Source organism: Somniosus microcephalus, unplaced genomic scaffold, assembly GCF_052327205.1.
Source record: "Somniosus microcephalus isolate GS21.2 unplaced genomic scaffold, FLI_Smic_1.0 unresolved_chr7, whole genome shotgun sequence".
Lineage (NCBI taxonomy): Eukaryota > Metazoa > Chordata > Chondrichthyes > Squaliformes > Somniosidae > Somniosus > Somniosus microcephalus.
Window position 1 is genome coordinate 13,180,974 of NW_028225185.1, and position 27,964 is coordinate 13,208,937.

The 27,964-nt window shown below is 55.0% G+C and overlaps 1 protein-coding gene across 4 annotated transcripts in view; it reads left to right on the forward strand.

Moving 5' to 3' along the window:
- Positions 1–24,860, forward strand: part of tnfaip8l2b (tumor necrosis factor, alpha-induced protein 8-like 2b) — a 47,117-nt gene extending 22,257 nt beyond the window's left edge. For 2 of the 4 annotated variants that reach the window (XM_085978663.1, XM_085978665.1), the window contains exon 2: positions 21,721–24,860. In XM_085978663.1, the coding sequence (XP_085834789.1) occupies positions 21,723–22,283 (561 nt within the window). In that variant the 5' untranslated portion in view covers positions 21,721–21,722 and the 3' untranslated portion in view covers positions 22,284–24,860. Of the gene's footprint in view, positions 1–8,403; positions 8,487–11,723; positions 12,130–21,720 lie in introns of those variants that run through there. The other 2 variants (XM_085978664.1, XM_085978667.1) reach the window with 2 other exon arrangements.
- Positions 24,861–27,964: the final 3,104 nt, after the last annotated feature.

Genomic DNA, 27,964 nt, shown 5'->3' on the forward strand with positions numbered 1-27,964 from the left:
TTCCTCTACACTGTCCCATCAAACACTCCCAGGGCAGGGACAGCACGGCTTTGATACTGAGTAAAGCTCTCTCTACACTGTCCCATGAAACACTCCTGGGACTGTGCTACATGAGCTGGTCACAGAGGGGATAGCAGCTGACGTGATGGCGCTCCCGGTGTAAGGAGAGGAAACATGAGACTTGTTTCCCGGCCATTGTCTGCTAACGGTACCGAGCAAATTAACTGCTTCGGTCAACCTGGTGTCGTCAAATAAACGTTAACGGGTCAGTCATCTAATCTCTGGTTCTGGGGCCGATATCGGCTGCCAGTTGTACTCACACAATAACAGACGTTGCACTTCAAAGCCATTCGCTGTACCGGCGGTTTTGTGACATGTGAGAAGGCGCTCTATCAAGTCCTTTTTCCTCTCGACGTAAAAACATGTTTTTTTGCTTGTTTGTTTTTGGGAAATCGTGGAGTTTTAAACACAGAACTGTCCCTCAGGAGATTAAATGGGTGGGTAGGGTCAGTGATTGGGGAGAGTGTACATGGGCTGTGGGAGGAGATTAAATGGGTGGGTAGAGTCAGTGATAGGGGAGAGTGTACATGGGCTGTGAGAGGAGATTAAATGGGTGGGTAGAGTCCGTGATAGGGGAGAGTGTACATGGGCTGTGGGAGGAGATTAAATGGGTGGGTAGAGTCAGTGATAGGGGAGAGTGTACATGGGCTGTGAGAGGAGATTAAATGGGTAGGTAGAGTCCGTGATAGGGGAGAGTGTACATGGGCTGTGAGAGGAGATTAAATGGGTGGGTAGAGTCCGTGATAGGGGAAAGTGTACATGGGCTGTGGGAGAACATTAAATGGGTGGGTAGAGTCCATGATAGGGGAAAGTGTACATGGGCTGTGGGAGGAGATTAAATGGGTGGGTAGAGTCCATGATAGGGGAGAGTGTACATGGGCTGTGGGAGGAGATTAAATGGGTGGGTAGAGTCCCGTGATAGGGGAGAGTGTACATGGGCTGTGGGAGGAGATTAAATGGGTGGGTAGAGTCCCTGATAGGGGAGAGTGTACATGGGCTGTGGGAGGAGATTAAATGGGTGGGTAGAGTCCCTGATAGGGGAGAGTGTACATGGGCTGTGGGAGGAGATTAAATGGGTGGGTAGAGTCCGTGATAGGGGAGAGTGTACATGGGCTGTGGGAGGAGATTAAATGGGTGGGTAGAGTCCCTGATAGGGGAGAGTGTACATGGGCTGTGGGAGGAGATTAAATGGGTGGGTAGAGTCCGTGATAGGGGAGAGTGTACATGGGCTGTGGGAGGAGATTAAATGGGTGGGTAGAGTCCGTGATAGGGCAGTGTGTACATGGGCTGTGGGAGGAGATTAAATGGGTGGGTAGAGGCCGTGATAGGGGAGAGTGTACATGGGCTGTGGGAGGAGATTAAATGGGTGGGTAGAGTCCGTGATAGGGCAGTGTGTACATGGGCTGTGGGAGGAGATTAAATGGGTGGGTAGAGTCTGTGATAGGGGAGAGTGTACATGGGCTGTGGGAGGAGATTAAATGGGTGGGTAGAGTCTGTGATAGGGGAGAGTGTACATGGGCTGTGGGAGGAGATTAAATGGGTGGGTAGAGTCTGTGATAGGGGAGAGTGTACATGGGCTGTGGGAGGAGATTAAATGGGTGGGTAGAGTCCATGATAGGGGAAAGTGTACATGGGCTGTGGAGGGAGATTAAATGGGTGGGTAGGGTCCGTGATAGGGGAGAGTGTACATGGGCTGTGGGAGGAGATTAAATGGGTGGGTAGAGGCCGTGATAGGGGAGAGTGTACATGGGCTGTGGGAGGAGATTAAATGGGTGGGTAGAGTCCGTGATAGGGGAGAGTGTACATGGGCTGTGGGAGAACATTAAATGGGTGGGTAGAGTCCATGATAGGGGAAAGTGTACATGGGCTGTGGAGGGAGATTAAATGGGTGGGTAGAGTCCGTGATAGGGGAGAGTGTACATGGGCTGTGGGAGGAGATTAAATGGGTGGGTAGAGTCTGTGATAGGGGGGAGTGTACATGAGCTGTGGGAGGAGATTAAATGGGTGGGTAGAGTCCATGATAGGGGAGAGTGTACATGGGCTGTGGGAGGAGTTTAAATGGGTGAGTAGAGTCCATGATGGGGTAGAGTGTACATGGGCTGTGGGAGGAGATTAAATGGGTGGGTAGAGTCCGTGATAGGGGAGAGTGTACATGGGCTGTGGGAGGATAGTAAATGGGTGGGTAGAGTCCGTGATAGGGGAGAGTGTACATGGGCTGTGGGAGGAGTTTAAATGGGTGGGTAGAGTCCATGATAGGGGAGAGTGTACATGGGCTCTGGCGGGAGATTAAGTGGATGGGTAGAGTCCCTGATAGGGGAGAGTGTACATGGGCTGTGGGAGGAGATTAAATGGGTGGATAGAGTCTGTGATAGGGGAGAGTGTACATGGGCTGTGGGAGGAGATTAAATGGCTGTGTAGAGTCCGTGATAGGGGAGAGTGTACATGGGCTGTGGGAGGAGATTAAATGGGTGGGTAGAGTCCACGATAGGGGAGAGTGTACATGGGCTGTGGGAAATTAAATGGGTGGGTAGAGTCCATGATAGGGGAGAGTGTACACGGGCTGTGGAGGGATATTAAATGGGTGGGTAGAGTCCGTGATAGGGGAGAGTGTACATGGGCTGTGGGAGGAGATTAAATGGGTGCGTAGAGTCCGTGATAGGGGAGAGTGTACACGGGCTGTGGGAGGAGATTAAATGGGTGGGTAGAGTCCGTGATAGGGGAGATTGTACATGGGCTGTGGGAGGAGATTAAATGGGTGGGTAGAGTCCATGATAGGGGAGAGTGTACATGGGCTGTGGGTGGAGATTAAATGGGTGGGTAGAGTCCGTGATAGGGGAGAGTGTACATGGGCTGTGGAGGGAGATTAAATGGGTGGGTAGAGTCCGTGATAGGGGAGAGTGTACATGGGCTGTGGAGGGAGATTAAATGGGTGGGTAGAGTCCGTGATAGGGGAGAGTGTACATGGGCTGTGGGAGAACATTAAATGGGTGGGTAGAGTCCATGATAGGGGAAAGTGTACATGGGCTGTGGAGGGAGATTAAATGGGTGGGTAGAGTCCATGATAGGAGAGAGTGTACATGGGCTGTGGGAGGAGATTAAATGGGTGTGTAGAGTCCGTGATAGGGGAGAGTGTACATGGGCTGTGGGAGAACATTAAATGGGTGGGTAGAGTCCGTGATAGGGGAGAGTGTACATGGGCTGTGGGAGGAGATTAAATGGGTGGGTAGAGTCCATGATAGGGGAGAGTGTACATGGGCTGTGGGAGGAGATTAAATGGGTGGGTAGAGTCCATGAGAGGGCAGAGTGTACATGGGCTGTGGGAGAACATTAAATGGGTGGGTAGAGTCCATGATAGGGGCGAGTGTACATGGGCTGTGGGAAGAGAGTAAATGGGTGGGTAGAGTCCATGATAGGAGAGAGTGTACATCAGTACTGCCCCTCCGACAGTGCGGCGCTCCCTCAGTACCGCCCCTCCGACAGCGCAGCGCTCTCTCAGTACCGCCCCTCCGACAGTTCGGCGCTCCCTCAGTACTGCCCCTCCGACAGTGCGGCGCTCCCTCAGTACCGCCCCTCCGACAGTGCGGCGCTCCCTCAGTACCGCCCCTCCGACAGTGCGGCGCTCCCTCAGTACCGCCCCTCCGAAAGCGCGGCGCTCCCTCAGTACCGCCCCTCCGGCAGTGCGGCCCTCCCTCAGTACCGCCCCTCCGACAGTGCGGCGCTCCCTCAGTACCGCCCCTCCGACAGTGCGGCGCTCCCTCAGTACCGCCCCTCCGGCAGTGCAGCGCTCCCTCAGTACTGCCCCTCCGACAGTGCGGCGCTCCCTCAGTACCGCCCCTCCGGCAGTGCGGTGCTCCCTCAGTACCGCCCCTCCGACAGTGCGGCGCTCCCTCAGTACCGCCCCTCTGACAGTGCGGCGCTCCCTCAGTACCGCCCCTCCGGCAGTGCGGCGCTCCCTCAGTACCGCCCCTCTGGCAGTGCGACGCTCCCTCAGTGCCGCCCCTCCGGCAGTGCGGCGCTCCCTCGGCACTGGCACTGGGAGAGTCGGCCTGGATTTTGTGCTGACATCTGTGGAGTGGGACTTGAACCCACAACCTTCTGACTCAGAGGCGAGCTAGCTAAGGTGGGCACAGCACGTGTCAGAGTCTCACCGGTTGGGGTGGGGTGGGCGCGGAGGGTGAAGGGAGAGAGGAGGAGAGCACGGGACGTGCCTGAGTTCCTGTGTGAGGAATAGGTTCCATCTGTGCGGGCCGGCCGCTGATTCTATCAACGCCACTCCTGCAGCATCGCAGCTATTAACTGGTGCGCTGAGCACTGCTCGACAACAAGCCTTTAATGCTTTCCGCAGCTGGTGATCTGGGCTTCTCGCCATCGTAAGCCAGTGCGAGCTGCACTTGGTTCCCGTCTGTGCCTTGCACTTTGATGCAAAACACACAGGAGGTTGAAACGATTAAAAGCTTCGCGGGTCCTGCAATTTCCCCCACTCCCCCCCCCTCTTTAACCCTGCGCTGGGCTCTTATGTACGCTGGCGGCTACCCAGCTTGGTAACATCTGCCGTGATGAGCCCTTTCGCCTTTTCCTGAGCAATACTCGGAATTACACGGAATTTAATTAAACAGCACAGCAACAGGACATTCGGCCCAACTGCCCCATGCCGGCGTTTATGCTCCACACCACACTCCTCCCACCCCTGCTTCACCGCACCCCATCAACCTATAGAATCACACAGCACAGGAGGAGGCCGTTCGGCCCACCGTGCCTGTGCCGGCTCTTTGAAAGAGCTCTCCAATTAGTCCCACTCCCCCCTGCTCTTTCCCCACAGCCCTGCAAATGTTTCCTCTTCAATTCCCTTTCGAAAGTTACCATAACCTTTCCATTCCTTTCTCCCTCCTTGCCATGGAGGGAGTGCAGCGAAGATTCACCAGGCTGATACCTGGGATGGCAGGAATGACGTATGAGGAGAGATTGGGTCGATTGGGCTTATACTCGCTGGAGTTTAGAAGAATGAGAGGGGATCTCATTGAAACTTATAAAATTCTGACAGGACTGGACAGACTAGATGCAGGAAGGATGTTCCCGATGGCGGGGGAGTCCAGAACCAGGGGTCACAGTCTAAGGATAAGGGGTAAGCCATTTAGGACAGAGATGAGGAGGAATTTCTTCACCCAGAGAGTGGTGAACCTGTGGAATTCTCTACCACAGAAGGCAGTGGAGGCCAATTCATTAAATATATTCAAGAAGGAGTTAGATATATTTCTTAAGGCTAAAGGGATCAAGGGATATGGGGAGAAAGCAGGGACAGGGTACTGAGTTTGGATGATCAGCCATGATCGCATTGAATGGCAGAGCAGGCTCGAGGGCCGAATGGCCTACTCCTGCTCCTATCTTCTATGTTTCTATGTTTCTATGTCCATGTTCATCCAGCTTCCCCTTAAATGCATCGACGCTCTTCGCCTCGACCACTCCCTGTGGTAGCGAGCTCCACATTCTCACCACTCTCTGGGTAAAGAAGTTTCTCCTGAATTCCCCATTGGATTTATTAGTGACTCTCTTATATTGACGGCCCCTAGTTCTGGTCTCGCCCCACAAGTGGAAACATCTTCTCTACGTCGACCCTATCGAAACCCTTTCATAATCTTAAAGACCTCCATCAGGTCACCCCTCAGCCTTCTCTCTTCTAGAGAAAAGAGCCCCAGCCCGTTCAGTCTTTCCTGGTGGGTAGAACCTCTCAGTTCTGCTATCATCCTTGTAAATCTTTTTTTGCACCTTCTCCAGTGCCTCGATATCCTTTTTGTAATATGACTGACGTAATAAAACTCACTACGCACGTGGTTCAAGTGTAAAGCAAGGCTTTAATCAACTTGTTTCAGAACATGGAGGTCTAGTTGTACTTCACTAGTTCCTTGTCTTACAAAATGTCCCTGAGCAAGCTGGGCCCACGCCCGAGTATTTATACTCCTTGGACGGCGCCACCAGCTGGCCGTCCAGTGTTATTTCATGAGTCGTTTCGTCATGATGGTGAGATTTATAACAGAGACCAGAACTGTGCACAAGTGACGGCCAGCTACGGTCTAAGTGAGTGGCGGAACAGGCTCGAGGGGCCGAGCGGCCTCCTCCAATGTCCCTATGATATCGGCTTCTCCATCCTCCCCCCTCAGAAAAGGCAATTCGACTTTGGGTCCTCACCAGTCTGCCCTGCGAAGGGTTAAACCGACACCAATGGACATCGGTGACCACATTCTGGTTTTTTAAAGACCTCGATCAGGTCGCCCCCCCTCAGCCTTCTCTTTTCTCGGATGTAGGAAGTCACACAACACCAGGTTATAGTCCAACAGCTTTATTTGAAATCACAAGCTTTCGGAGCGCTGCTCCTTCGTCAGGTGAAGTGAAGAGAAGCATATAGGCACAGCATATACAGTCAGAGAGCACTGCCAGATGATTACAGGTAATCTTTCTAACTGCCCTTTATCACACCTCGGCAGAGAGATAATCACAGCAATCAAAGGTGTGAATGGTGTCCAAACAGGTCAGTCAGGAAAACATTACATCAAAGAACAATGAGGTGGGGTCACAAGGGGTCAAATGTTGCAGATGCTGGGGTCTGTATGAAAAACAGAAAAAAAACCAAAAAACTTTGCTGGAAATCACAGCAGGTCCGGCCGCATCTGTGCAGAGAGAACAAGCCAACTATGACACGAGTCTGGATGACTCTACGTCAGGTGGGGTTACATGTAGCGTGACATGAACCCAAGATCCCGGTTGAGGCCGTCCTCATGAGTGCGGAACTTGGCTATCAGTTTCTGCTCGACGATTTTGCGTTGTCGCGTGTCTCGAAGGCCGCCATGGAGAATGCTTACCCGAAGATCGGAGGCTGAATGTCCTTGACTGCTGAAGAGTTCCCCGACTGGGAGGGAACACTCCTGCCTGGCGGTTGTTGTGCGGTGTCTGTTCATCCGTTGTCACAGTGTCTGCATGGTCTCGCCGATGTACCATGCTCCTTTCTCGAGAGAGAAAGAGCCCCAGCCTGTTCAGTAGATCCAGAGGAAACGGTCTGCGCCTGAAGGAAGGGATAAATCCAGAACGAATCTGCGGGAACGATCTTTCAGTGAGTGAGTGGCCGCTCTATGGACCAGGCTCCCTCAGGAGACGGTCTGAGCAGTTAGTATTGATTCACTCAAAGGCCCCATTTAGGTTTCTTTCAGTAAGTAACGTTTTGGGGGGATCCAGTGTATGAGTAATTGGAGACAGGCCGTGTGGAGAGTGCAGTGTGGCTCGGGAGGAGCGGGTAACTTTGGATCTCTGGTTCCCAAACCTCTCCCCCACTGGAGGTATTCCCCACCTCGTGCCTGGGTCTGTTGTAGACTATTTATAGACTTTACAAGATATACTTGCCTTGGAGGCGGTGCAGCGAAGGTTCACTGGATTGATTCCTGGGATGAGAGGGCTGTCCTATGAGGAGAGAGTGTGTAGAATGGGCCGATACTTTCTGGAGTTTAGAAGAATGAGAGGTGATCTCATTAAAACATACAAGATTCCGAGGGGGATTGACAGGGTAGATGCTGAGAGGCTGTTTCCCCCTGGCTGGAGAGTCTAGAACCAGGGGTCACGGTCTCAGGATAAGGGGTCGGCCATTTAGGACTGAGATGAGGAGGAATTTCTTCACTCAGAGGGCGGTGAATCTTTGGAATTCTCTGCCCCAGAGGGCTGTGGAGGCTCAGTCGTTGAGTATATTCAAGGCTGAGATTTGGGGAATTAAGGGATATAGGGATCGGGCGGGAAAGTAGAGATGAGGTCAATGATCAGTCATGATCTTATTGAATGGCGGAGCAGGCTCGAGGGGCCGAATGGCCGACTCCTGCTCCTAATTCTTATGTTCTTATGGTAAAAGATCCCGCGGCCACTATTGGAAGAAGAGGAGGGGGAGTCCTCCCCGGTGTCCTGGGGCCAATATTTATCCCTCAACCAACATCACTAAAAAACAGATTATCTGGTCATTATCACATTGCTGTTTGTGGGAGCTTGCTGTGCGCAAATTAGCTGCCGCGTTTCCCACATTACGACAGTGACCACACTTCGAAAAAAGTACTTCATTGGCTGTAAAGCACTTTGGGACGTCCTGAGGTGGTGAAAAACCCAATATAAAAGCTAGTTTCTTTTATTGGGTGTCTGCTGGGTTAACAGTGCACGCATCCACACAAACAGCACACAGCTGGAGTTTGGCGCCACTCCAGGTACACTCGCAGTTAGTGAGAGCCACCGAGCGACTTTCCAAAGACCCTTTCTTTCTGTGTCGGAGGGGAGAAGAGCGGGCGGACGATGGGATCTGGTGCAAGCTCCAACTGAGGAGACTCTCGTGGTTTCGAGGCGCTGTGTTGCCGTCTCTATTAAGGAGCCGCGCTCCCTTTTTTTTGGCCAGGCTACTGACTCAGGCAAGTGCTCGGGTTTCACCTCCAGTCCACGCTGAACTAGCTGCCCTCGCCAGGGGAAGTGGGTGAGCGAGACATTGGCCAGAGTGTTCATGGGCTGGGAGGGGGGGGGGGGGAGGGTAGGGGGAGGGGAGGAAACAAAAGGGAAAAAGAAAGACTTGCATTCATATAGCGCCTCTCACCCCCTCAGGACGTCCCAAAGCGCTCCACAGACAATGAAGTACTTTCTCTGAAGTGTGGTCACTGTTGTAATGTAGGAAACGCGGCAGCCAATTTGCACACAGCAAGCTCCCACAAACAGCAATGTGATAATGACCGGATCATCTGTTTTTAGTGATGGTGGTTGAGGGATAAATATTGGCCCCAGGACACCGGGGAGAACTCCCCCTGCTCTTCTTCCAATAGTGGCCGCGGGATCTTTTACGTCCACCTGAGAGGGCAGACGGGGCCTCGATTTAACGTCTCATCTGAAAAACAGCACCTCCGGCCGTGCAGCGCTCCCTCAGTACTGTCCCTCCGACAGTGCGGCGCTCCCTCAGTACTGTCCCTCCGACAGTGCGCCGCTCCCTCAGTACTGCCCCTCCAACAGTGCGGCGGTCCCTCAGTAATGCCCCTCCGACAGTGCAGTGCTCCCTCAGTACCGCCCCTCCGACTGTGCAGAGCTCCCTCAGTACTGCCCCTCCGACAGTGCGGCGCTCCCTCAGTACTGCCCCTCCGACAGTGCAGTGCTCCCTCAGCACTGCCTCTCTGACAGTGCGCCGCTCCCTCAGTACTGCCCCTCCAACAGTGCGGCGGTCCCTTAGTAATGCCCCTCCGACAGTGCAGTGCTCCCTCAGTACCGCCCCTCCGACAGTGCAGAGCTCCCTCAGTACTGCCCCTCCGACAGTGCGGCGCTCCCTCAGTACTGCCCCTCCGACAGTGCAGTGCTCCCTCAGCACTGCCTTTCTGACAGTGCGGCGCTCCCTCAGTACTGCCCCTCCGACAGTGCGGCGCTCCATCAGTACTGCTCATCCGACAGTGCGGCTCTCCCTCAGTACTGCCCCTCCGACAGTGCGGCGCTCCCTCAGTACCGCCCCTCCGACAGTGCGGCACTCCCTCAGTACTGCCCCTCCGACAGTGCAGTGCTTCCTCACCACTGCCTCTCTGACAGTGCGGCGCTCCATCAGTACTGCTCATCCGACAGTGCGGCACTCCCTCAGTACTGCCCCTCCGACAGTGCGGCGCTCCCTCAGTACCGCCCCTCCGACAGTGCGGCACTCCCTCAGTACTGCCCCTCCGACAGTGCGGCGCTCCCTCAGTACTGCCCCTCCGACAGTGCAGCGCTCCCTCAGTACTGTCCCTCCGACAGTGCAGTGCTCCCTCAGTACCGCTCCTCCGACAGTGCAGAGCTCCCTCAGTACCGCCCCTCCGACAGTGCGGCGCTCCCTCAGTACTGCCCCTCCGACAGTGCGGTGCTCCATCAGTACTGCCCCTCCGACAGTGCAGTGCTCCCTCAGTACTGCTCCTCCGACAGTGCGGCGCTTCCTCAGTACTGCCCCTCCGACAGTGCAGCGCTCCCTCAGTACTGCCCCTCCGACAGTGCGGCGCTCCCTCAGTACTGCCCCTCCAACAGTGCAGCGCTCCCTCAGTACTGTCCCTCCGACAGTGCGCTGCTCCCTCAGTACTGCCCCTCCGACAGTGCGGCGGTCCCTCAGTAATGCCCCTCCGACAGCGCAGTGCTCCCTCAGTACCGCTCCTCCGACAGTGCAGAGCTCCCTCAGTACTGCCCCTCCGACAGTGCGGCGCTCCCTCAGTACTGCCCCTCCGACAGTGCAGTGCTCCCTCAGCACTGCCTCTCTGACAGTGCGGCGCTCCCACAGTACTGCCCCTCCGACAGTGCAGTGCTCCCTCAGCACTGCCTCTCTGACAGTGCGGCGCTCCCTCAGTACTGCCCCTCCGACAGTGCGGCGCTCCCTCAGCACTGCCTCTCTGACAGTGCGGCGCTCCCTCAGTACTGCCCCTCCGACAGTGCGGCGCTCCCTCGGTACTGCCCCTCCGACACTGCGGTGCTCTCTCAGTACTGCCCCTCCAACAGTGCGGCGCTCCCTCTGTACTGCCCCTCCGACAGTGTGGCGCTCTCTCCGTACCGCCCCTCCGACAGTGCGGCACTCCCTCAGTACTGCCCCTCCGACAGTGCGGCGCTCCCTCAGCACTGCCTCTCTGACAGTGCAGCGCTCCCTCAGTACTGCCCCTCTGACAGTGCGGCGCTCCCTCAGTACTGCCCCTCCGACAGTGCGGCGCTCCCTCAGTACTGCCCCTCCGACAGTGCGGCGCTCCATCAGTACTGCCCCTCTGACAGTGCGGCGCTCCATCAGTACTGCTCATCCGACAGTGCGGTGCTCCCTCAGTACCGCCCCTCCGACAGTGCGGCACTCCCTCAGTACTGCCCCTCCGACAGTGCGGCGCTCCCTCAGTACTGCCCCTCCAACAGTGCAGCGCTCCCTCAGTACTGTCCCTCCGACAGTGCGCTGCTCCCTCAGTACTGCCCCTCCGACAGTGTGGCGGTCCCTCAGTAATGCCCCTCCGACAGTGCAGTGCTCCCTCAGTACCGCTCCTCCGACAGTGCAGAGCTCCCTCAGTAATGCCCCTCCGACAGTGCGGCGCTCCCTCAGTACTGCCCCTCCGACAGTGCAGTGCTCCCTCAGTACTACCCCTCCGACAGTGCGGCGCTCCCTCAGTACTGCCCCTCTGACAGTGCGGCGCTCTCTCAGTACTGCCCCTCCGACAGTGCGGCGCTCCCTCAGTACTGCCCCTCCGACAGCAAGAGCACCCAGCAGGTGAGGAGCCAATCGCAACCTCCCCTCCCCTCCCCTGCTCCAGCTTTAATGGTCTCCACAGTCCAACAGGTTGACGCCATTGCCTGCCCCGACCCAAGACGCGAAGGACGCCCCCCCCTGTGCTCGCTGACCTCCATTGGCTCCCAGTCCGGCAACGCCTCACGTATTTACAATTCTCATCCTTGTTTTCCAAAGCTCTTTGGAAAGCAGCTCGAAGCTCCTTGCTAACTGCGAGTGTTTTTTTGGACCATTTCCAGACTCCAGCTGTGTGTTTTAGTGTGTGTGGATGAGGATGTGTGCACAGTTAACCCAGCAGGCACCCAGAATTAACAGCCGCTTGGGCCTGCGCGGACTGATAAAGGAGAGCCAGCGCGGATGTGTTTCGGGCAAGTCGTGTCTGACTAACTCGATTTGAGGTTTTTGATAAGGCAACAGAGAGGGTGGATGAGGGCACTGCGGTCGATGTAGTGTACATGGACTGTCAAAAGGCGTTTGATAAACTAAGGCTTGTTCTCAAAATTGAGGTCCATGGGTAAAACGGGCTGTAGCAGCATGGATACAAAACTGGCTAAGGGCTAGAAAACAGAGAGTTGTGGTGAGTGGCGGTTTTTCGGACTGGAGGGAGGTATACAGTGCGTTCCCCAAGGTTCGGTTACTGGGACCACTGCTGTTTTTGATTCGTTGAACTTGTGGCTACAGGGCACAATTTCAAAATTTGCAGACGACAGGAAACTTGGAAGCATCGTAAACAGTGAGGAAGACAGTAATAGACTTCAAGAGGACACAGACAGGCTGGTGGAATGGGCGGACACGTGACAGATGAAATTCAGGTGATACGTTTTGGTAGGAAGAATGAGGCGAGACCATACACCCTAAATGGTACAATTTTAAAGGGGGTGCAAGGGGGGGGTGCTTGTGCACAAATCTTTGAAGGCAGCAGGACAGGATCCTAGGCTTTATAAATAGAGTACAAAAGCCAGGAAGTTATGCTAAGCCTATATAAAACACAAGTTCGGCCCCAGCTGGTGTACTGTGTCCAATTCTGGGCACTGCACTTTTAGGAAGGATGTGAAGAGCTTTGGAGAGGGTGGGGAGGAGATTTACCAGAATGGTTCCAGGGGATGAGGGATTACAGTGACGTGGAGAGACTGGAGAAGCCGGGGATGGTTCTCCTTGGAGCAGAGAAGGTTGAGAGGAGATTTGATCGAGGTGTTCAAAATCATGAGGGGTCTGGACAGAGTAAATTAAGAGAAACTGTTTCCAATGGCAGAAGGGTCAAGAACCAGAGGGCACAGATTGAAGGTGATTGGCAAAAGAATCAGAGGCGGCTCGAGGGAAAACCTTTTAACGCAGCGAGTGGTTAGGATTTGGAATGCGCTGCCTGATATGGCGGTGGAGGCAGATTGAATAGTAGCCTTCAAAAGTGAATTGGATAAATACTGGAAGGAGAAAAAATTGCCGGGGTATGGGGGAAGAGCGGGGGAGTGGGACTAACTGGATTGGTCTTCGAGAGAGCCGGCGCAGACTCGATGGGCCGAATGGCCTCCTTCTGCGCTGTACTATTCAATGATTCTATGGGATCCCCTGCATGGCCTCCTCGCCCCCCTCCCTATCTCTGTAACCTCCTCCAGCCCCACAACCCTCCGAGATCTCTGCGCTCCTCCAATTCTGGCCTCTCGCGCACCCCCCCCCAATTTCCATCGCTCCACCATTGGCGACCGCGCCTGGGCCCTAAGCAATGGAATTCCCTCCCTAAACCTCTCCGCCTCTCTCTCCTCCTTTAAGACGCTCATTAAAACCGACCTCTGTGACCAAGTTTTTGGTCACCTGTCCTAATATCTCCTCATGTGGCTCGGTGTCAAATTTTGTCTGATAATCGCTCCTGTGAAGCACCCTGGGACGTTTTACTGCATTAAAGACGCTATATAAATGCAAGTTGTTGTTGGAAAATTGGAAAACTTTTTGTTAAATTCCCCCAGCAGTAAGAGGTGCGTTGACATGGCGCTGTGGTAGGAGGTGATTTGTACTCGCGATCCCGCGATCTCGCACGTGTCGAGTTACCAAACAATTCGCGTCTGTGTGTGTGTCCCCTTTACAGCTGGTTCGAAAGCTGCATTAACAGGGTCGTCTGCCGCAGACGGGGCAGGAAGTAGCAGGAAATAAAGTGAAAGATTGAATCTGGTCCTCATGCCCGGGTCAGGGGCGCTGTTACACTCAGCCGCCCAGCAGGTGGGGCAGAAGAGCAACCGGACAGAAACTCCACCTAGTTTTCCCTCCACCTGATTTACCTGGGTGCTAGCGGATCCCCCCGTGGCATTGCTCGGCAGATTTGCCTGGGTGCGAGCGGATCCCCCGTGGCATTGCTCAACAGATTTACCTGGGTGCCAGCGGATCCCCCCGTGGCATTGCTCAACAGATTTACCTGGGTGCTAGAAGATCCCCCGTGGCATTGCTCAGTAGATTTTGCTGGGTGCTAGCAGATTCCCGTGGAATTGCTCAACAGATTTACCTGGGTGCTAGCAGATCCCCCGTGGCATTGCTCAGTAGATTTTGCTGGGTGCTAGCAGATTCCCGTGGAATTGCTCAGCAGCTTTACCTGGGTGCTAATGGATCCCCCGTGACATTGCTCGTCAGATTTTGCTATTTACTAGTGGATCCCCTGTGGCATTGCTCAACAAATTTACCTGGGTGCTAGCGGATCTTCCGTCGAATTGCTCGGCAGATGTTGCTGGGTGCTAGCAGGTCCCCCGTGGCATTGCTCAGCAGATTTCGCTATGTACTAGCAGGTTCCCCGTGGCATTGCTCAGCAGATTTACCTGGGTGTTAGCGGATCCCCGTGGCATTGCTCAGCAGATTTACCTGGGTGCTAGCAGATCCCCCGTGGAATTGCTCAGCAGATTTTGCTGGATGCTAGCAGATCCCCCGTGGCATTGCTCAGCAGCTTTACCTGGGTGCTAGCGGATCCCCCGTGGCATTGCTCAACAGATTTACCTGGGTGCTAGCGGATCCCCCCGTGGCATTGCTCAACAGATTTACCTGGGTGCTAGCAGATCCCCCGTGGCATTGCTCAGTAGATTTTGCTGGGTGCTAGCAGATTCCCGTGGAATTGCTCAGCAGCTTTACCTGGGTGCTAACGGATCCCCCCGTGACATTGCTCGTCAGATTTTGCTATTTACTAGTGGATCCCCTGTGGCATTGCTCAACAAATTTACCTGGGTGCTAGCGGATCTTCCGTGGAATTGCTCGGCAGATGTTGCTGGGTGCTAGCAGATCCCCCGTGGCATTGCTCAGCAGATTTCGCTATGTACTGGCAGGTTCCCCGTGGCATTGCTCAGCAGATTTACCTGGGTGTTAGCGGATCCCCGTGGCATTGCTCGGCAGATTTACCTGGGTGCTAGCAGATCCCCCGTGGCATTGCTCAGTAGATTTTGCTGGGTGCTAGCAGATCCCCCGTGGCATTGCTCAGTAGATTTTGCTGGGTGCTAGCAGATGCCCGTGGCATTGCTCAGCAGCTTTACCTGGGTGCTAGCGGATCCCCCGTGGCATTGCTCAACAGATTTACCTGGGTGCTAGCGGATTTTCTGTGGCATTGCTCGGCAGATTTTGCTGGGCGCTAGCAGATCCCCCGTGGCATTGCACAGCAGAATTCGCTCCATGACTCCGGATTGTGTGGCACGGTTGAGGGGGTGGATGGATGGATGGAGCCAGGTGGCCAAAACAATAAATACACAGACAGACTGACTGAAAGAGATAGATGGAGAGATAGATCTACAGGTAGACAGAGGGATAGACAGAAGAATAAATAGACAGATAGAAAGATAGATTGATAGCTAGACAAACAAACTGACAGATAGAAAGATAAGTAGAAACACAGAGAAAGATATAAAATGTATTGTTAGACAGAGATAGAGGGATAGCTTGATAAATCAAGAGACAGAGAAAGAGACAGAGAAAGAGAGAGAGACAGAGAGAGAGAGAGAGAGAGAGGAGAGAGAGGGGAGAGAGAGGGGAGAGGGGAGAGAGAGGGGAGAGAGAGGGGAGAGAGAGGGAGAGAGCGAGACAGAGAGAGAGAGCGAGAGACAGAGAGAGAGGGAGAGAGCGAGACAGAGAGAGCGAGACAGAGAGAGAGAGAGACAGACAGAGAGAGACAGAGACAGAGAGAAAGAGACAGAGAGAGAGACAGACAGAGAGAGAGACAGAGAGAGACAGACAGAGCGAGACAGAGAGAGAGACAGAGCGGGAGAGACAGAGAGGGAGAAACAGAAAGAGAGAGACAGAGACAGAGAGGCAGAGAGAGAGAGAGACAGACAGACAGAGAGAGAGAGAGAGAGACAGAGACAGAGAGAGAGGCAGAGAGAGAGACAGGCAGAGAGAGAGACAGGCAGAGAGAGAGACAGAGAGAGAGAGAGAGAGAGAGAGAGAGAGACACGGATGAATAGTTCAGTTGAGGCAACTCCAATTTAATGCTTCAAGTTAAGCCCAGAAAGCAGGGCCCCAGGTCAGACATTTAAACAAATGAAAAATAAATTGAAAACAGATCTTAGGAGAAGCTTCCTTACCCAAACACGGAGAAATATTTAGAATTATCTGCCAGATGGAAGGTAAAAACAATAGGGATTTTCAAAATATTGCTGGATATGGTAATCGGAGAGTTAGGGGGCTAGAGGGAAGAACAACAACCTGCATTTATACGGCACCTTTAACGTAGTAAAACGTCCCAGGGCGCTTCACGGGAGCGATTATCAGACACAATTTGACACCGAGCCACATAAGGAGATATTAGGACAGGTGACCAAGAGCTGGGTCAAAGAGGTCGGTTTTAAGGAGCGTCTTAAAGGAGGGGTTTCAGCAGTAGATGAAGTGAGACAGGACCGGAGTCGGGCGGTGTTACGGAGGTGGAGGTAGGCGGTTTTGGTGATGGCGAGGATGTGTGGTCGGAAGCTCATCTCAGGGTCAAATACGACACCAAGGTTGCGAACAGTCTGGTTCAGCCTCAGACTGAAGGAGATTAAATGGGTGGGTAGAGTCCGTGATAGGGGAGAGTGTACATGGGCTGTGGGAGGAGATTAAATGGGTGGGTAGAGGCTGTGATAGGGGAGAGTGTACATGGGCTGTGGGAGGAGATTAAATGGGTGGGTATAATCCGTGATAGGGGAGAGTGTACATGGGCTGTGGGAGGAGATTAAATGGGTGGGTAGAGTCCGTGATAGGGGAGAGTGTACATGGGCTGTGGGAGGAGATTAAATGGGTGGGTAGAGTCCCTGATAGGGGAGAGTGTACATGGGCTGTGGGAGGAGATTAAATGGGTGGGTATAATCCGTGATAGGGGAGAGTGTACATGGGCTGTGGGAGGAGATTAAATGGGTGGGTAGAGTCCGTGATAGGGGAGAGTGTACATGGGCTGTGGGAGGAGATTAAATGGGTGGGTAGAGGCCGTGATAGGGGCAAGTGTACATGGGCTGTGGGAGGAGATTAAATGGGTGGGTAGAGGCCGTGATAGGGGCGAGTGTACATGGGCTGTGGGAGGAGATTAAATGGATGGGTAGAGTCTGTGATAGGGGAGAGTGTACATGGGCTGTGGGAGGAGATTAAATGGGTGGGTAGAGTCCGTGATAGGGGAGAGTGTCCATGGGCTGTGGGAGGAGATTAAATGGGTGGGTAGAGTCCGTGATAGGGGAGAGTGTCCATGGGCTGTGGGAGGAGATTAAATGGGTGGGTAGAGTCCACGATAGTGGAGAGTGTACATGGGCTGTGGGAGGAGATTAAATGGGTGGGTAGAGTCCCTGATAGGGGCGAGTGTACATGGGCTGTGGGAGGAGATTAAATGGGTGGGTAGAGTCCGTGATAGGAGAGAGTGTACATGGGCTGTGGGAGGAGATTAAATGGGTGGGTAGAGTCCGTAATAGGGGAGAGTGTACATGGGCTGTGGGAGGAGATTAAATGGATGGGTAGAGTCCACGATAGTGGAGAGTGTACATGGGCTGTGGGAGGAGATTAAATGGGTGGGTAGAGTCCATGATAGGGGAGAGTGTACATGGGCTGTGGGAGGAGATTAAATGGGTGGGTAGAGTCCGTGATAGGAGAGAGTGTACATGGGCTGTGGGAGGAGATTAAATAGGTGGGTAGAGTCCGTGATAGGGGAGAGTGTACATGGGCTGTGGGAGGAGATTAAATGGGTTGGTATAATCCGTGATAGGGGAGAGTGTACATGGGCTGTGGGAGGAGATTAAATGGGTGGGTAGAGGCCGTGATAGGGGAGAGTGTACATGGGCTGTGGAGGAGGTTAAATGGGTGGGTAGAGTCCGTGATAGGGGAGAGTGTACACGGGCTGTGGGAGGAGATTAAATGGGTGGGTAGAGTCCGCGATAGGGGAGAGTGTACATGGGCTGTGGGAGGAGATTAAATGGGTGGGTAGAGTCCGCGATAGGGGAGAGTGTACATGGGCTGTGGGAGGAGATTAAATGGGTGGGTAGAGTCCGTGATAGGGGAGAGTGCACATGGGCTGGGGGAGGAGATTAAATGGGTGGGTAGAGTCCGTGATAGGGGGGGAGTGTACATGGGCTGTGGGAGGAGATTAAATGGGTGGGTAGAGTCCGTGATTGGGGAGAGTGTACATGGGCTGTGGGAGGAGATTAAATGGGTGGGTAGAGTCCGCGATAGGGGAGAGTGTACATGGGCTGTGGGAGGAGATTAAATGGGTGGGTAGAGTCCGTGATAGGGGAGAGTGCACATGGGCTGGGGGAGGAGATTAAATGGGTGGGTAGAGTCCGTGATAGGGGGGGAGTGTACATGGGCTGTGGGAGGAGATTAAATGGGTGGGTAGAGTCCGTGATAGGGGAGAGTGTACATGGGCTGTGGGAGGAGATTAAATGGGTGGGTAGAGGCTGTGATAGGGGAGAGTGTACATGGGCTGTGGGAGGAGATTAAATGGGTGGGTATAATCCGTGATAGGGGAGAGTGTACATGGGCTGTGGGAGGAGATTAAATGGGTGGGTAGAGTCCGTGATAGGGGAGAGTGTACATGGGCTGTGGGAGGAGATTAAATGGGTGGGTAGAGTCCCTGATAGGGGAGAGTGTACATGGGCTGTGGGAGGAGATTAAATGGGTGGGTATAATCCGTGATAGGGGAGAGTGTACATGGGCTGTGGGAGGAGATTAAATGGGTGGGTAGAGTCCGTGATAGGGGAGAGTGTACATGGGCTGTGGGAGGAGATTAAATGGGTGGGTAGAGGCCGTGATAGGGGCGAGTGTACATGGGCTGTGGGAGGAGATTAAATGGGTGGGTAGAGGCCGTGATAGGGGCGAGTGTACATGGGCTGTGGGAGGAGATTAAATGGATGGGTAGAGTCTGTGATAGGGGAGAGTGTACATGGGCTGTGGGAGGAGATTAAATGGGTGGGTAGAGTCCGTGATAGGGGAGAGTGTCCATGGGCTGTGGGAGGAGATTAAATGGGTGGGTAGAGTCCGTGATAGGGGAGAGTGTCCATGGGCTGTGGGAGGAGATTAAATGGGTGGGTAGAGTCCACGATAGTGGAGAGTGTACATGGGCTGTGGGAGGAGATTAAATGGGTGGGTAGAGTCCCTGATAGGGGCGAGTGTACATGGGCTGTGGGAGGAGATTAAATGGGTGGGTAGAGTCCGTGATAGGAGAGAGTGTACATGGGCTGTGGGAGGAGATTAAATGGGTGGGTAGAGTCCGTAATAGGGGAGAGTGTACATGGGCTGTGGGAGGAGATTAAATGGATGGGTAGAGTCCACGATAGTGGAGAGTGTACATGGGCTGTGGGAGGAGATTAAATGGGTGGGTAGAGTCCATGATAGGGGAGAGTGTACATGGGCTGTGGGAGGAGATTAAATGGGTGGGTAGAGTCCGTGATAGGAGAGAGTGTACATGGGCTGTGGGAGGAGATTAAATAGGTGGGTAGAGTCCGTGATAGGGGAGAGTGTACATGGGCTGTGGGAGGAGATTAAATGGGTTGGTATAATCCGTGATAGGGGAGAGTGTACATGGGCTGTGGGAGGAGATTAAATGGGTGGGTAGAGGCCGTGATAGGGGAGAGTGTACATGGGCTGTGGAGGAGGTTAAATGGGTGGGTAGAGTCCGTGATAGGGGAGAGTGTACACGGGCTGTGGGAGGAGATTAAATGGGTGGGTAGAGTCCGCGATAGGGGAGAGTGTACATGGGCTGTGGGAGGAGATTAAATGGGTGGGTAGAGTCCGCGATAGGGGAGAGTGTACATGGGCTGTGGGAGGAGATTAAATGGGTGGGTAGAGTCCGTGATAGGGGAGAGTGCACATGGGCTGGGGGAGGAGATTAAATGGGTGGGTAGAGTCCGTGATAGGGGGGGAGTGTACATGGGCTGTGGGAGGAGATTAAATGGGTGGGTAGAGTCCGTGATTGGGGAGAGTGTACATGGGCTGTGGGAGGAGATTAAATGGGTGGGTAGAGTCCGCGATAGGGGAGAGTGTACATGGGCTGTGGGAGGAGATTAAATGGGTGGGTAGAGTCCGTGATAGGGGAGAGTGCACATGGGCTGGGGGAGGAGATTAAATGGGTGGGTAGAGTCCGTGATAGGGGAGAGTGTACATGGGCTGTGGGAGGAGATTAAATGGGTGGGTAGAGTCCGTGATAGGGGAGAGTGTACATGGGCTGTGGGAGGAGATTAAATGGGTGGGTAGAGTCCGTGATAGGGGAGAGTGTACATGGGCTGTGGGAGGAGATTAAATGGGTGGGTAGAGTCCGTGATAGGGGAGAGTGTACATGGCCTCTGGCGGGAGATTAAATGGGTGGGTAGAATCCGTGATAGGGGAGAGTGTACATGGGCTGTGGGAGGAGATTAAATGGGTGGGTAGAGTCCGTAATAGGGGAGAGTGTACATGGGCTGTGGAGGGAGATTAAATGGGTGGGTAGAGTCTGTGATAGGGGAGAGTGTACATGGGCTGTGGGAGGAGATTAAATGGGTGGGTAGAGTCCGTGATAGGGGAGAGTGTACATGGGCTGTGGGAGGAGATTAAATGGGTGGGTAGAGTCCGTGATAGGGGAGAGTGTACATGGGCTGTGGGAGGAGATTAAATGGGTGGGTAGAGTCCGAGATAGGGGAGAGTGTACATGGGCTGTGGGAGGAGATTAAATGGGTGGGTAGAGTCCGCGATAGGGGAGAGTGTACATGGGCTGTGGGAGGAGATTAAATGGGTGGGTAGAGTCCGCGATAGGGGAGAGTGTACATGGGCTGTGGGAGGAGATTAAATGGGTGAGTAGAGTCCGTGATAGGGGAGAGTGTACATGGGCTGTGGGAGGAGATTAAATGGGTGGGTAGAGTCCGTGATAGGGGAGAGTGTACATGGGCTGTGGGAGGAGATTAAATGGGTGGGTAGAGACCGTGATAGGGGAGAGTGTACCTGGGCTGTGGAAGGAGATTAAATGGGTGGGTAGAGTCCGTGATAGGGGAGAGTGTACATGGGCTGTGGGAGGAGATTAAATGGGTGGGTAGAGTCCGCGGTAGGGGAGAGTGTACATGGGCTGGGGGAGGAGATTAAATGGGTGGGTAGAGTCCGTGATAGGGGAGAGTGTACATGGGCTGTGGGAGGAGATTAAATGGGTGGGTAGAGTCCGTGATAGGGGAGAGTGTACATGGGCTGTGGGAGGAGATTAAATGGGTGGGTAGAGTCCGTGATAGGGGAGAGTGTACATGGGCTGTGGGAGGAGATTAAATGGGTGGGTAGAGTCTGTGATAGGGGGGAGTGTACATGGGCTGTGGGAGGAGATTAAATGGGTGGGTAGAGTCCATGATAGGGGAGAGTGTACATGGGCTGTGGGAGGAGATTAAATGGGTGGGTAGAGTCCGTGATAGGGGAGAGTGTACATGGGCTGTGGGAGGAGATTAAATGGATGGGTAGAGTCCGTGATAGGGGAGAGTGTACATGGGCTGTGGGAGGAGATTAAATGGGTGGGTAGAGTCTGTGATAGGAGAGAGTGTACATGGGCTGTGGGAGGAGATTAAATGGGTGGGTAGAGTCCGTGATAGGGGAGAGTGTACATGGGCTGTGGGAGGAGATTAAATGGGTGGGTAGAGTCCGTGATAGGGGAGAGTGTACATGGGCTGTGGGAGGAGATTAAATGGGTGGGTAGAGTCTGTGATAGGAGAGAGTGTACATGGGCTGTGGGAGGAGATTAAATGGGTGGGTAGAGTCCGTGATAGGGGAGAGTGTACATGGGCTGTGGGAGGAGATTAAATGGGTGGGTAGAGTCTGTGATAGGAGAGAGTGTACATGGGCTGTGGGAGGAGATTAAATGGGTGGGTAGAGTCCGTGATAGGGGAGAGTGTACCTGGGCTGTGGGAGGTATAGACTCCTTGGGCCGCTTGGCCTATTTGATTGCCCAGATTTCTGATGCACTCACACCGTTCTCCTTACCCCTTTAGGAATGGAGTCTTTTAGCTCCAAGGATCTGGCCCTCAAGGCCCAGAAGAAGGTCTTGAGCAGGATGGCTTCCAAGACCCTGGCACAGCTCTTCATCGACGACACCAGCAGCGAGATCCTGGACGAGCTGTACCGGGTGTCCAAGGAGTTCACCGGGAACAAGGCGGAATCGCAGAAGGTGCTGAAGAACCTCATCAAGGTGGCGGTGAAGGTGGGGGTGCTGTACCGCCATCAGCAGTTCAACCAGAAGGAGCTGAGCCTGGCCGAGGACTTCAAGAAGAAGCTACGCCAGGGGGCCATGACGGCCATCAGCTTCTACGAGGTGGAGTTCACCTTTGAGCAGAGCGTGATAGCGGACATCTTGACCGAGAGCCGGGACCTCCTCCTCCAGCTGGTGGACGGCCACCTGACCCCCAAGTCCCACGGCCGTATCAACCACGTCTTCAACCACTTTGCCGACGTGGGCCTGCTGACCAAGCTCTACGGGGCGGAGGGGCCGTACAGGCCCCACCTGCAGAAGATCTGCGAGGGGCTGAACAAGCTGATCGACGAAGGGACGCTATAGAGGAGGGCCGCCGTCGAGGGCTGGCCGTCCCGGAAAGGCCGAGTAGACTTGATGCGATAGTAAAATACGCCGGACGCTGGAAATCCGAAATAACAACAGGAAACGTTGGAAAAACTCAGCAGGCCAGGACAGCATCCGTGGAGAGAGAAACATAGACGATAGGAGCAGGAGTAGGCCATTCGGCCCCTCGAGCCTGCTCCGCCATTCAATGAGATCATGGCTGGTCATCCAAATTCAGTACCCTGTCCCTGCCTTCTCCCCATATCCCTTGATCCCTTTAGCCTTAGAGTTAACGTTTCGGGTCGAAACCCTTCGTCAGAACTGAGAAAAAAAATCAGGAAATGGAAAGCAAGTTTAGGGGCTGGGAAAAGGGGGAGGGGATGAAAGAACAAAAGTGAAGGTCAGTGATAGGATGGAAAGCAGGAGAGATTAAGAGACATTGAGAGATATTCAAGGCAAGGGGAGGTTTTGTCTCTTTACTAGTCCTACCATCATCTCGTCTCGTTTTGAATGCCTCTTAATGGGGGAAAAATTCCGTTGTTTGCGCCTCCCGTTAGCGCCGTAAGAGGGCGCTAATGAGGCGCAAAGCAACTAGCGCCCGGGCGCGGTGATGCTTGTGCCGCTCGCGAAATTAACTAGACGTTTTGCGGCGGCGCTAAACACTACCGCCAAGATCTCCTGCGCCGGCAGATCGTGACGTCAGTCGAGTGCGCAACGCCCCGGACCGGATATTGAGTGGCGCTCCCTGCCTTACCGCCTGCCGCTAGCAACGACGGGTTGAGGGGAGCGTTTTGCAGTCAGAAAGGGACTGGGGGAGCGCTATTTAAAGGCGACCGCTTCCTGCCTTTTTTTTGACATTTTTGCACCACGCATTCTGAGAGAGAGAGAGAGACTTCTGGAGAGATTCAACGCTGTGTGAAGGAGTTTTGGGGACTGAGCAGCACTTTGCAGGTTCATTTTGATTTGCCCTTCCTCGCTTCACCAGCGCTCTGAGGTAGCGCCTCGCTGCTCGGCCTTAAGACAGGTGTGAAGCGCCTGATTTAGCGCTCCAATCACCTCCAGGGGCGATAAAAGCCAAGTTTGCCGTCGGAGGCGATAATGAGCGCCAGGCGCTAAACTTTGCGCGCGTCCGATAACGGCGCCCCAAACGGGGCGATACCGAATTTTTCCCCCACTGTCTCTTCACTTCTCTCTCGTTCTCTCAGCCCCCAAACTGGCCTTTTAATCTGCTTCATTTCCTGTGTTTTTTCTCAGTTCTGACGAAGGGTTTCGACCCGAAACGTTGACTCCGTTTACATAAGAACATAAGAACATAAGAAATAGGAGCAGGAGTAGGCCAATCGGCCCCTCGAGCCTGCTCCACCATTCAATAAGATCATGGCTGATCTGATCCTAACCTCAAATCTTCTATCACTCTGCATCCACCCGAACCCATGTGATCTCCCGGGAGAGGCGAAAAACCAGATAAAGACCCAATGGCCAATTTGGGAGAAAAAAATCTGGGAAATTCCTCTCCGACCCATCTAGGCGATCGAAATTCTTCCAGGAGATCACTCTGTCCCTATATTTTCTACAGTACTTACCTTCTGTAAAGGCGATCTCCACCCCAGCCAGGAACAGGAATAAAACCATCTCCTGAAATCTAACAGAATTAGAACACAGTAGGAGCAGAACAAGGCTACATGGCCCCTGGGCCCGCTCCACTACCCACAGGGCCATGACCATTCCGAACCCAGACTCATTTCTCTCTCCACGGGTGTTGCCCTGGCCTGCGGAGTTTTTCCCAGCGTTTTCTGTTGTTATTTGGGATTTCCAGCATCCGCGGTATTTTTGCTATCGGATAAGGGGAGGTGGAAATGGGACAGGTTGAGGAACAAAGGATGGCTCTAGATGGGGTGTGAATTGCACTGGTAGAATAAAGGACAGTTGAAGGGAGGGAAGAAAAAACTAAAGTGTGGATAAAAAAAAGACAATATCTATGTGTGATAGGGGCCGAGGTTATGATCTGAAATTGTTGAACTCGATGTTGAGTCCTGAAGACTGTAAAGTGCCTAATCGGAAGATGAGGTGCTGTTCCTCGAGCTTACGCTTAGCTTCCGTGGAACAATGCAAGAGCCCGAGGACGGTGAGGTCTGAGTGGGAGTGGAGCGGAGAATTAAAGTGACAGGCCACCCGGGGAGCTCGGGCTCCCCCTTACGGACTGAACGGAGGTGTTCCGCAAAGCTTCCTGCTTTTTTCCCCCCCAGTTCTGACGAAAAGGTCATGGGACCTGAAACGTTGATTCTGTTTCTCTCTCCACCGATGCTGCCTGACCCACTGAGGTTTTTCCAGCGTTTCCTGTTGTTATTTTATATTATAAAGTTGACTTGATTGTTGGCTGCCGCTGATTCACTGACCAGCGACGTGCACAAGGACCTCGACAAAAGATATGGCAGCCAACACTGGCTCCTGCAGTAGGCTGATATAAAGAGACCTGGGAGGGATACCGTTAGCCTCTGTAAGACAAGGCATGCTAATAATTGGATGTTCTATCGATGAGCTATCACATAGTCGCTGGAATAAAAGGAACTGCACGTTCACGTTGGGTACTCCCATTTCTCCAGCGCCTTTCACCATCTCAGGACGTCCCAGGGAGTTTTACAGCCAATGAAGTACTTTTTTTGAAGTGTGGTCACTGTTGTAATGTGGGAAACGCGGCAGCCAGTTTACGCACAGCAAGCTCCCACAAACAGCAATGTGATAATGACCAGATCATCTGTTTTAGTGATGTTAGTTGAGGGATAAATATTGGCCCCAAGACACCGGGGAGAACTCCCCCTGCTCTTCTTCCAATAGTGGCCGTGGGATCTTTTACATCCTGAGAGGGCAGACGGGGCCTCGGTTTAACGTCTCATCTGAAAGACGGCGCCTCCAACAGTGCGGCGCTCCCTCAGTACTGCCCCTCCGACAGTGCGGCGCTCCCTCAGTACTGCCCCTCCGACAGTGCGGCGCTCCCTCAGTACTGCCCCTCCGACAGTGCGGCGCTCCCTCAGTACTGCCCCTCCGACAGTGCGGCGCTCCCTCAGTACCGCCCCTCCGACAGTGCGGCACTCCCTCAGTACTGCCCCTCCGACAGTGCGGCACTCCCTCAGTACTGCCCCCCCGACAGTGCGGCGCTCCCTCAGTACTGCCCCCCCGACAGTGCGGCGCTCCCTCAGTACTGCCCCCCCGACAGTGCAGCGCTCCCTCAGTACAGCCCCGCCAACGGTGCGGCGCTCCCTCAGTACCGCCCCTCCAACAGTGCGGCGCTCCCTCAGTACTGCCCCTCCGACAGTGCAGCGCTCCCTCAGTACAGCCCCGCCAACGGTGCGGCGCTCCCTCAGTACCGCCCCTCCAACAGTGCGGCGCTCCCTCAGTACTGCCCCCCCGACAGTGCAGCGCTCCCTCAGTACAGCCCCGCCAACGGTGCGGCGCTCCCTCAGTACTGCCCCTCCGACAGTGCGGCGCTCCCTCAGTACTGCCCCTCCGACAGTGCGGCACTCCCTCAGTACTGCCCCCCCGACAGTGCGGCGCTCCCTCAGTACTGCCCCCCCGACAGTGCGGCGCTCCCTCAGTACTGCCCCCCCGACAGTGCAGCGCTCCCTCAGTACAGCCCCGCCAACGGTGCGGCGCTCCCTCAGTACCGCCCCTCCAACAGTGCGGCGCTCCCTCAGCACCGCCCCTCCGACATTGCGGCACTCCCTCAGTACCGCCCCTCCGACAGTGCGGCGCTCCCTCAGTACCGCCCCTCCGACAGTGCAGCGCTCCCTCAGTACCGCCCCTCCGACAGTGCGGCGCTCCCTCAGTACTGCCCCTCCGACAGTGCGGCACTCCCTCAGTACTGCCCCTCCGACAGTGCAGCGCTCCCTCAGTACTGTCCCTCCGACAGTGCAGCGCTCCCTCAGTACTTCCCCTCCGACAGTGCGGCGCGCCCTCAGTACCGCCCCTCCGACAGTGCGGCGCTCCCTCAGTACTTCCCCTCCAACAGTGCGGCACTCCCTCAGTACTGCCCCCCCGACAGTGCAGCGCTCCCTCAGTACAGCCCCTCCGACGGTGCGGCGCTCTCTCAGTACCGCCCCTCCAACAGTGCGGCACTCCCTCAGTACTGCCCCTCCGACAGTGCGGCGCTCCCTCAGTACTGCCCCTCCGACAGTGAGGCGCTCCCTCAGTACCGCCCCTCCGACAGTGTGGCGCTCCCTCCGTACAGCCCCTCCAACAGTGCGGCACTCCCTCAGTGCCGCCCCTCCGACAGTGCGGCGCTCCCTCAGTACCGCCCCTCCGACAGTGTGGCGCTCCCTCAGTACTGACCTTCCGACAGTGCGGCGCTCCCTCAGTACTGCCCCTCCGACAGTGAGGCGCTCCCTCAGTACTGCCCCTCCGACAGTGCGGCCCTCCCTCAGTACTGCCCCTCCGACAGTGAGGCGCTCCCTCAGTACTGCCCCTCCGACAGTGCGGCGCTCCCTCAGTACTGCCCCTCCGACAGTGCGGCGCTCCCTCAGTACCGCCCCTCCGACAGTGTGGCGCTCCCTCAGTACTGCCCCTCCGACAGTGCGGCGCTCTCTCAGTACCGCCCCTCCGACAGTGCGGTGCTCCCTCAGTACCGCCCCTCCGACAGTGCGGCGCTCCCTCAGTACCGCCCCTCCGACAGTGCGGCGCTCCCTCAGTACTGCCCCTCCGACAGTGAGGCGCTCCCTCAGTACTGCCCCTCCGACAGTGCGGCGCTCCCTCAGTACCGCCCCTCCGACAGTGCGGCGCTCCCTCAGTACCGCCCCTCCGACAGTGTGGCGCTCCCTCAGTACTGACCTTCCGACAGTGCGGCGCTCCCTCAGTACTGCCCCTCCGACAGTGAGGCGCTCCCTCAGTACTGCCCCTCCGACAGTGCGGCCCTCCCTCAGTACTGCCCCTCCGACAGTGAGGCGCTCCCTCAGTACTGCCCCTCCGACAGTGCGGCGCTCCCTCAGTACTGCCCCTCCGACAGTGCGGCGCTCCCTCAGTACCGCCCCTCCGACAGTGTGGCGCTCCCTCAGTACTGCCCCTCCGACAGTGCGGCGCTCTCTCAGTACCGCCCCTCCGACAGTGCGGTGCTCCCTCAGTACCGCCCCTCCGACAGTGCGGCGCTCCCTCAGTACCGCCCCTCCGACAGTGCGGCGCTCCCTCAGTACTGCCCCTCCGACAGTGAGGCGCTCCCTCAGTACTGCCCCTCCGACAGTGCGGCACTCCCTCAGTACTGCCCCTCCGACAGTGCGGCCCTCCCTCAGTACTGCCCCTCCGACAGTGCGGCGCTCCCTCAGTACTGGCACTTGGCACTGGGAGTGTCGGCCTGGAATATGGGCTCAAGTCTCTGGAGTGGGACTCAAACCCACAACCACAGCTGACATGCAGAAAAAAATGTATCTGCTGTGCTATTTCAAATTAAACAGTGGGAGGAGGTCGAAGAGACGGAGATATAAACCGGTAAAGGGTAACTTTGGACCTGCGGAGAATGACCGGCGCTTGGAGTGGACTCCCAGATAGAGCAGGGAAGGAAAATGCTCTGGGATAATCTAACAACTGGATGCAGCAATGGTGGGTTGTCCTAGATAGATGAATTAAGATGGGCCGAGGGCCTTCCACACCCAGAAGTACCTTGTGAACCCGTGTCCCTAAATCAATGATATAGTACC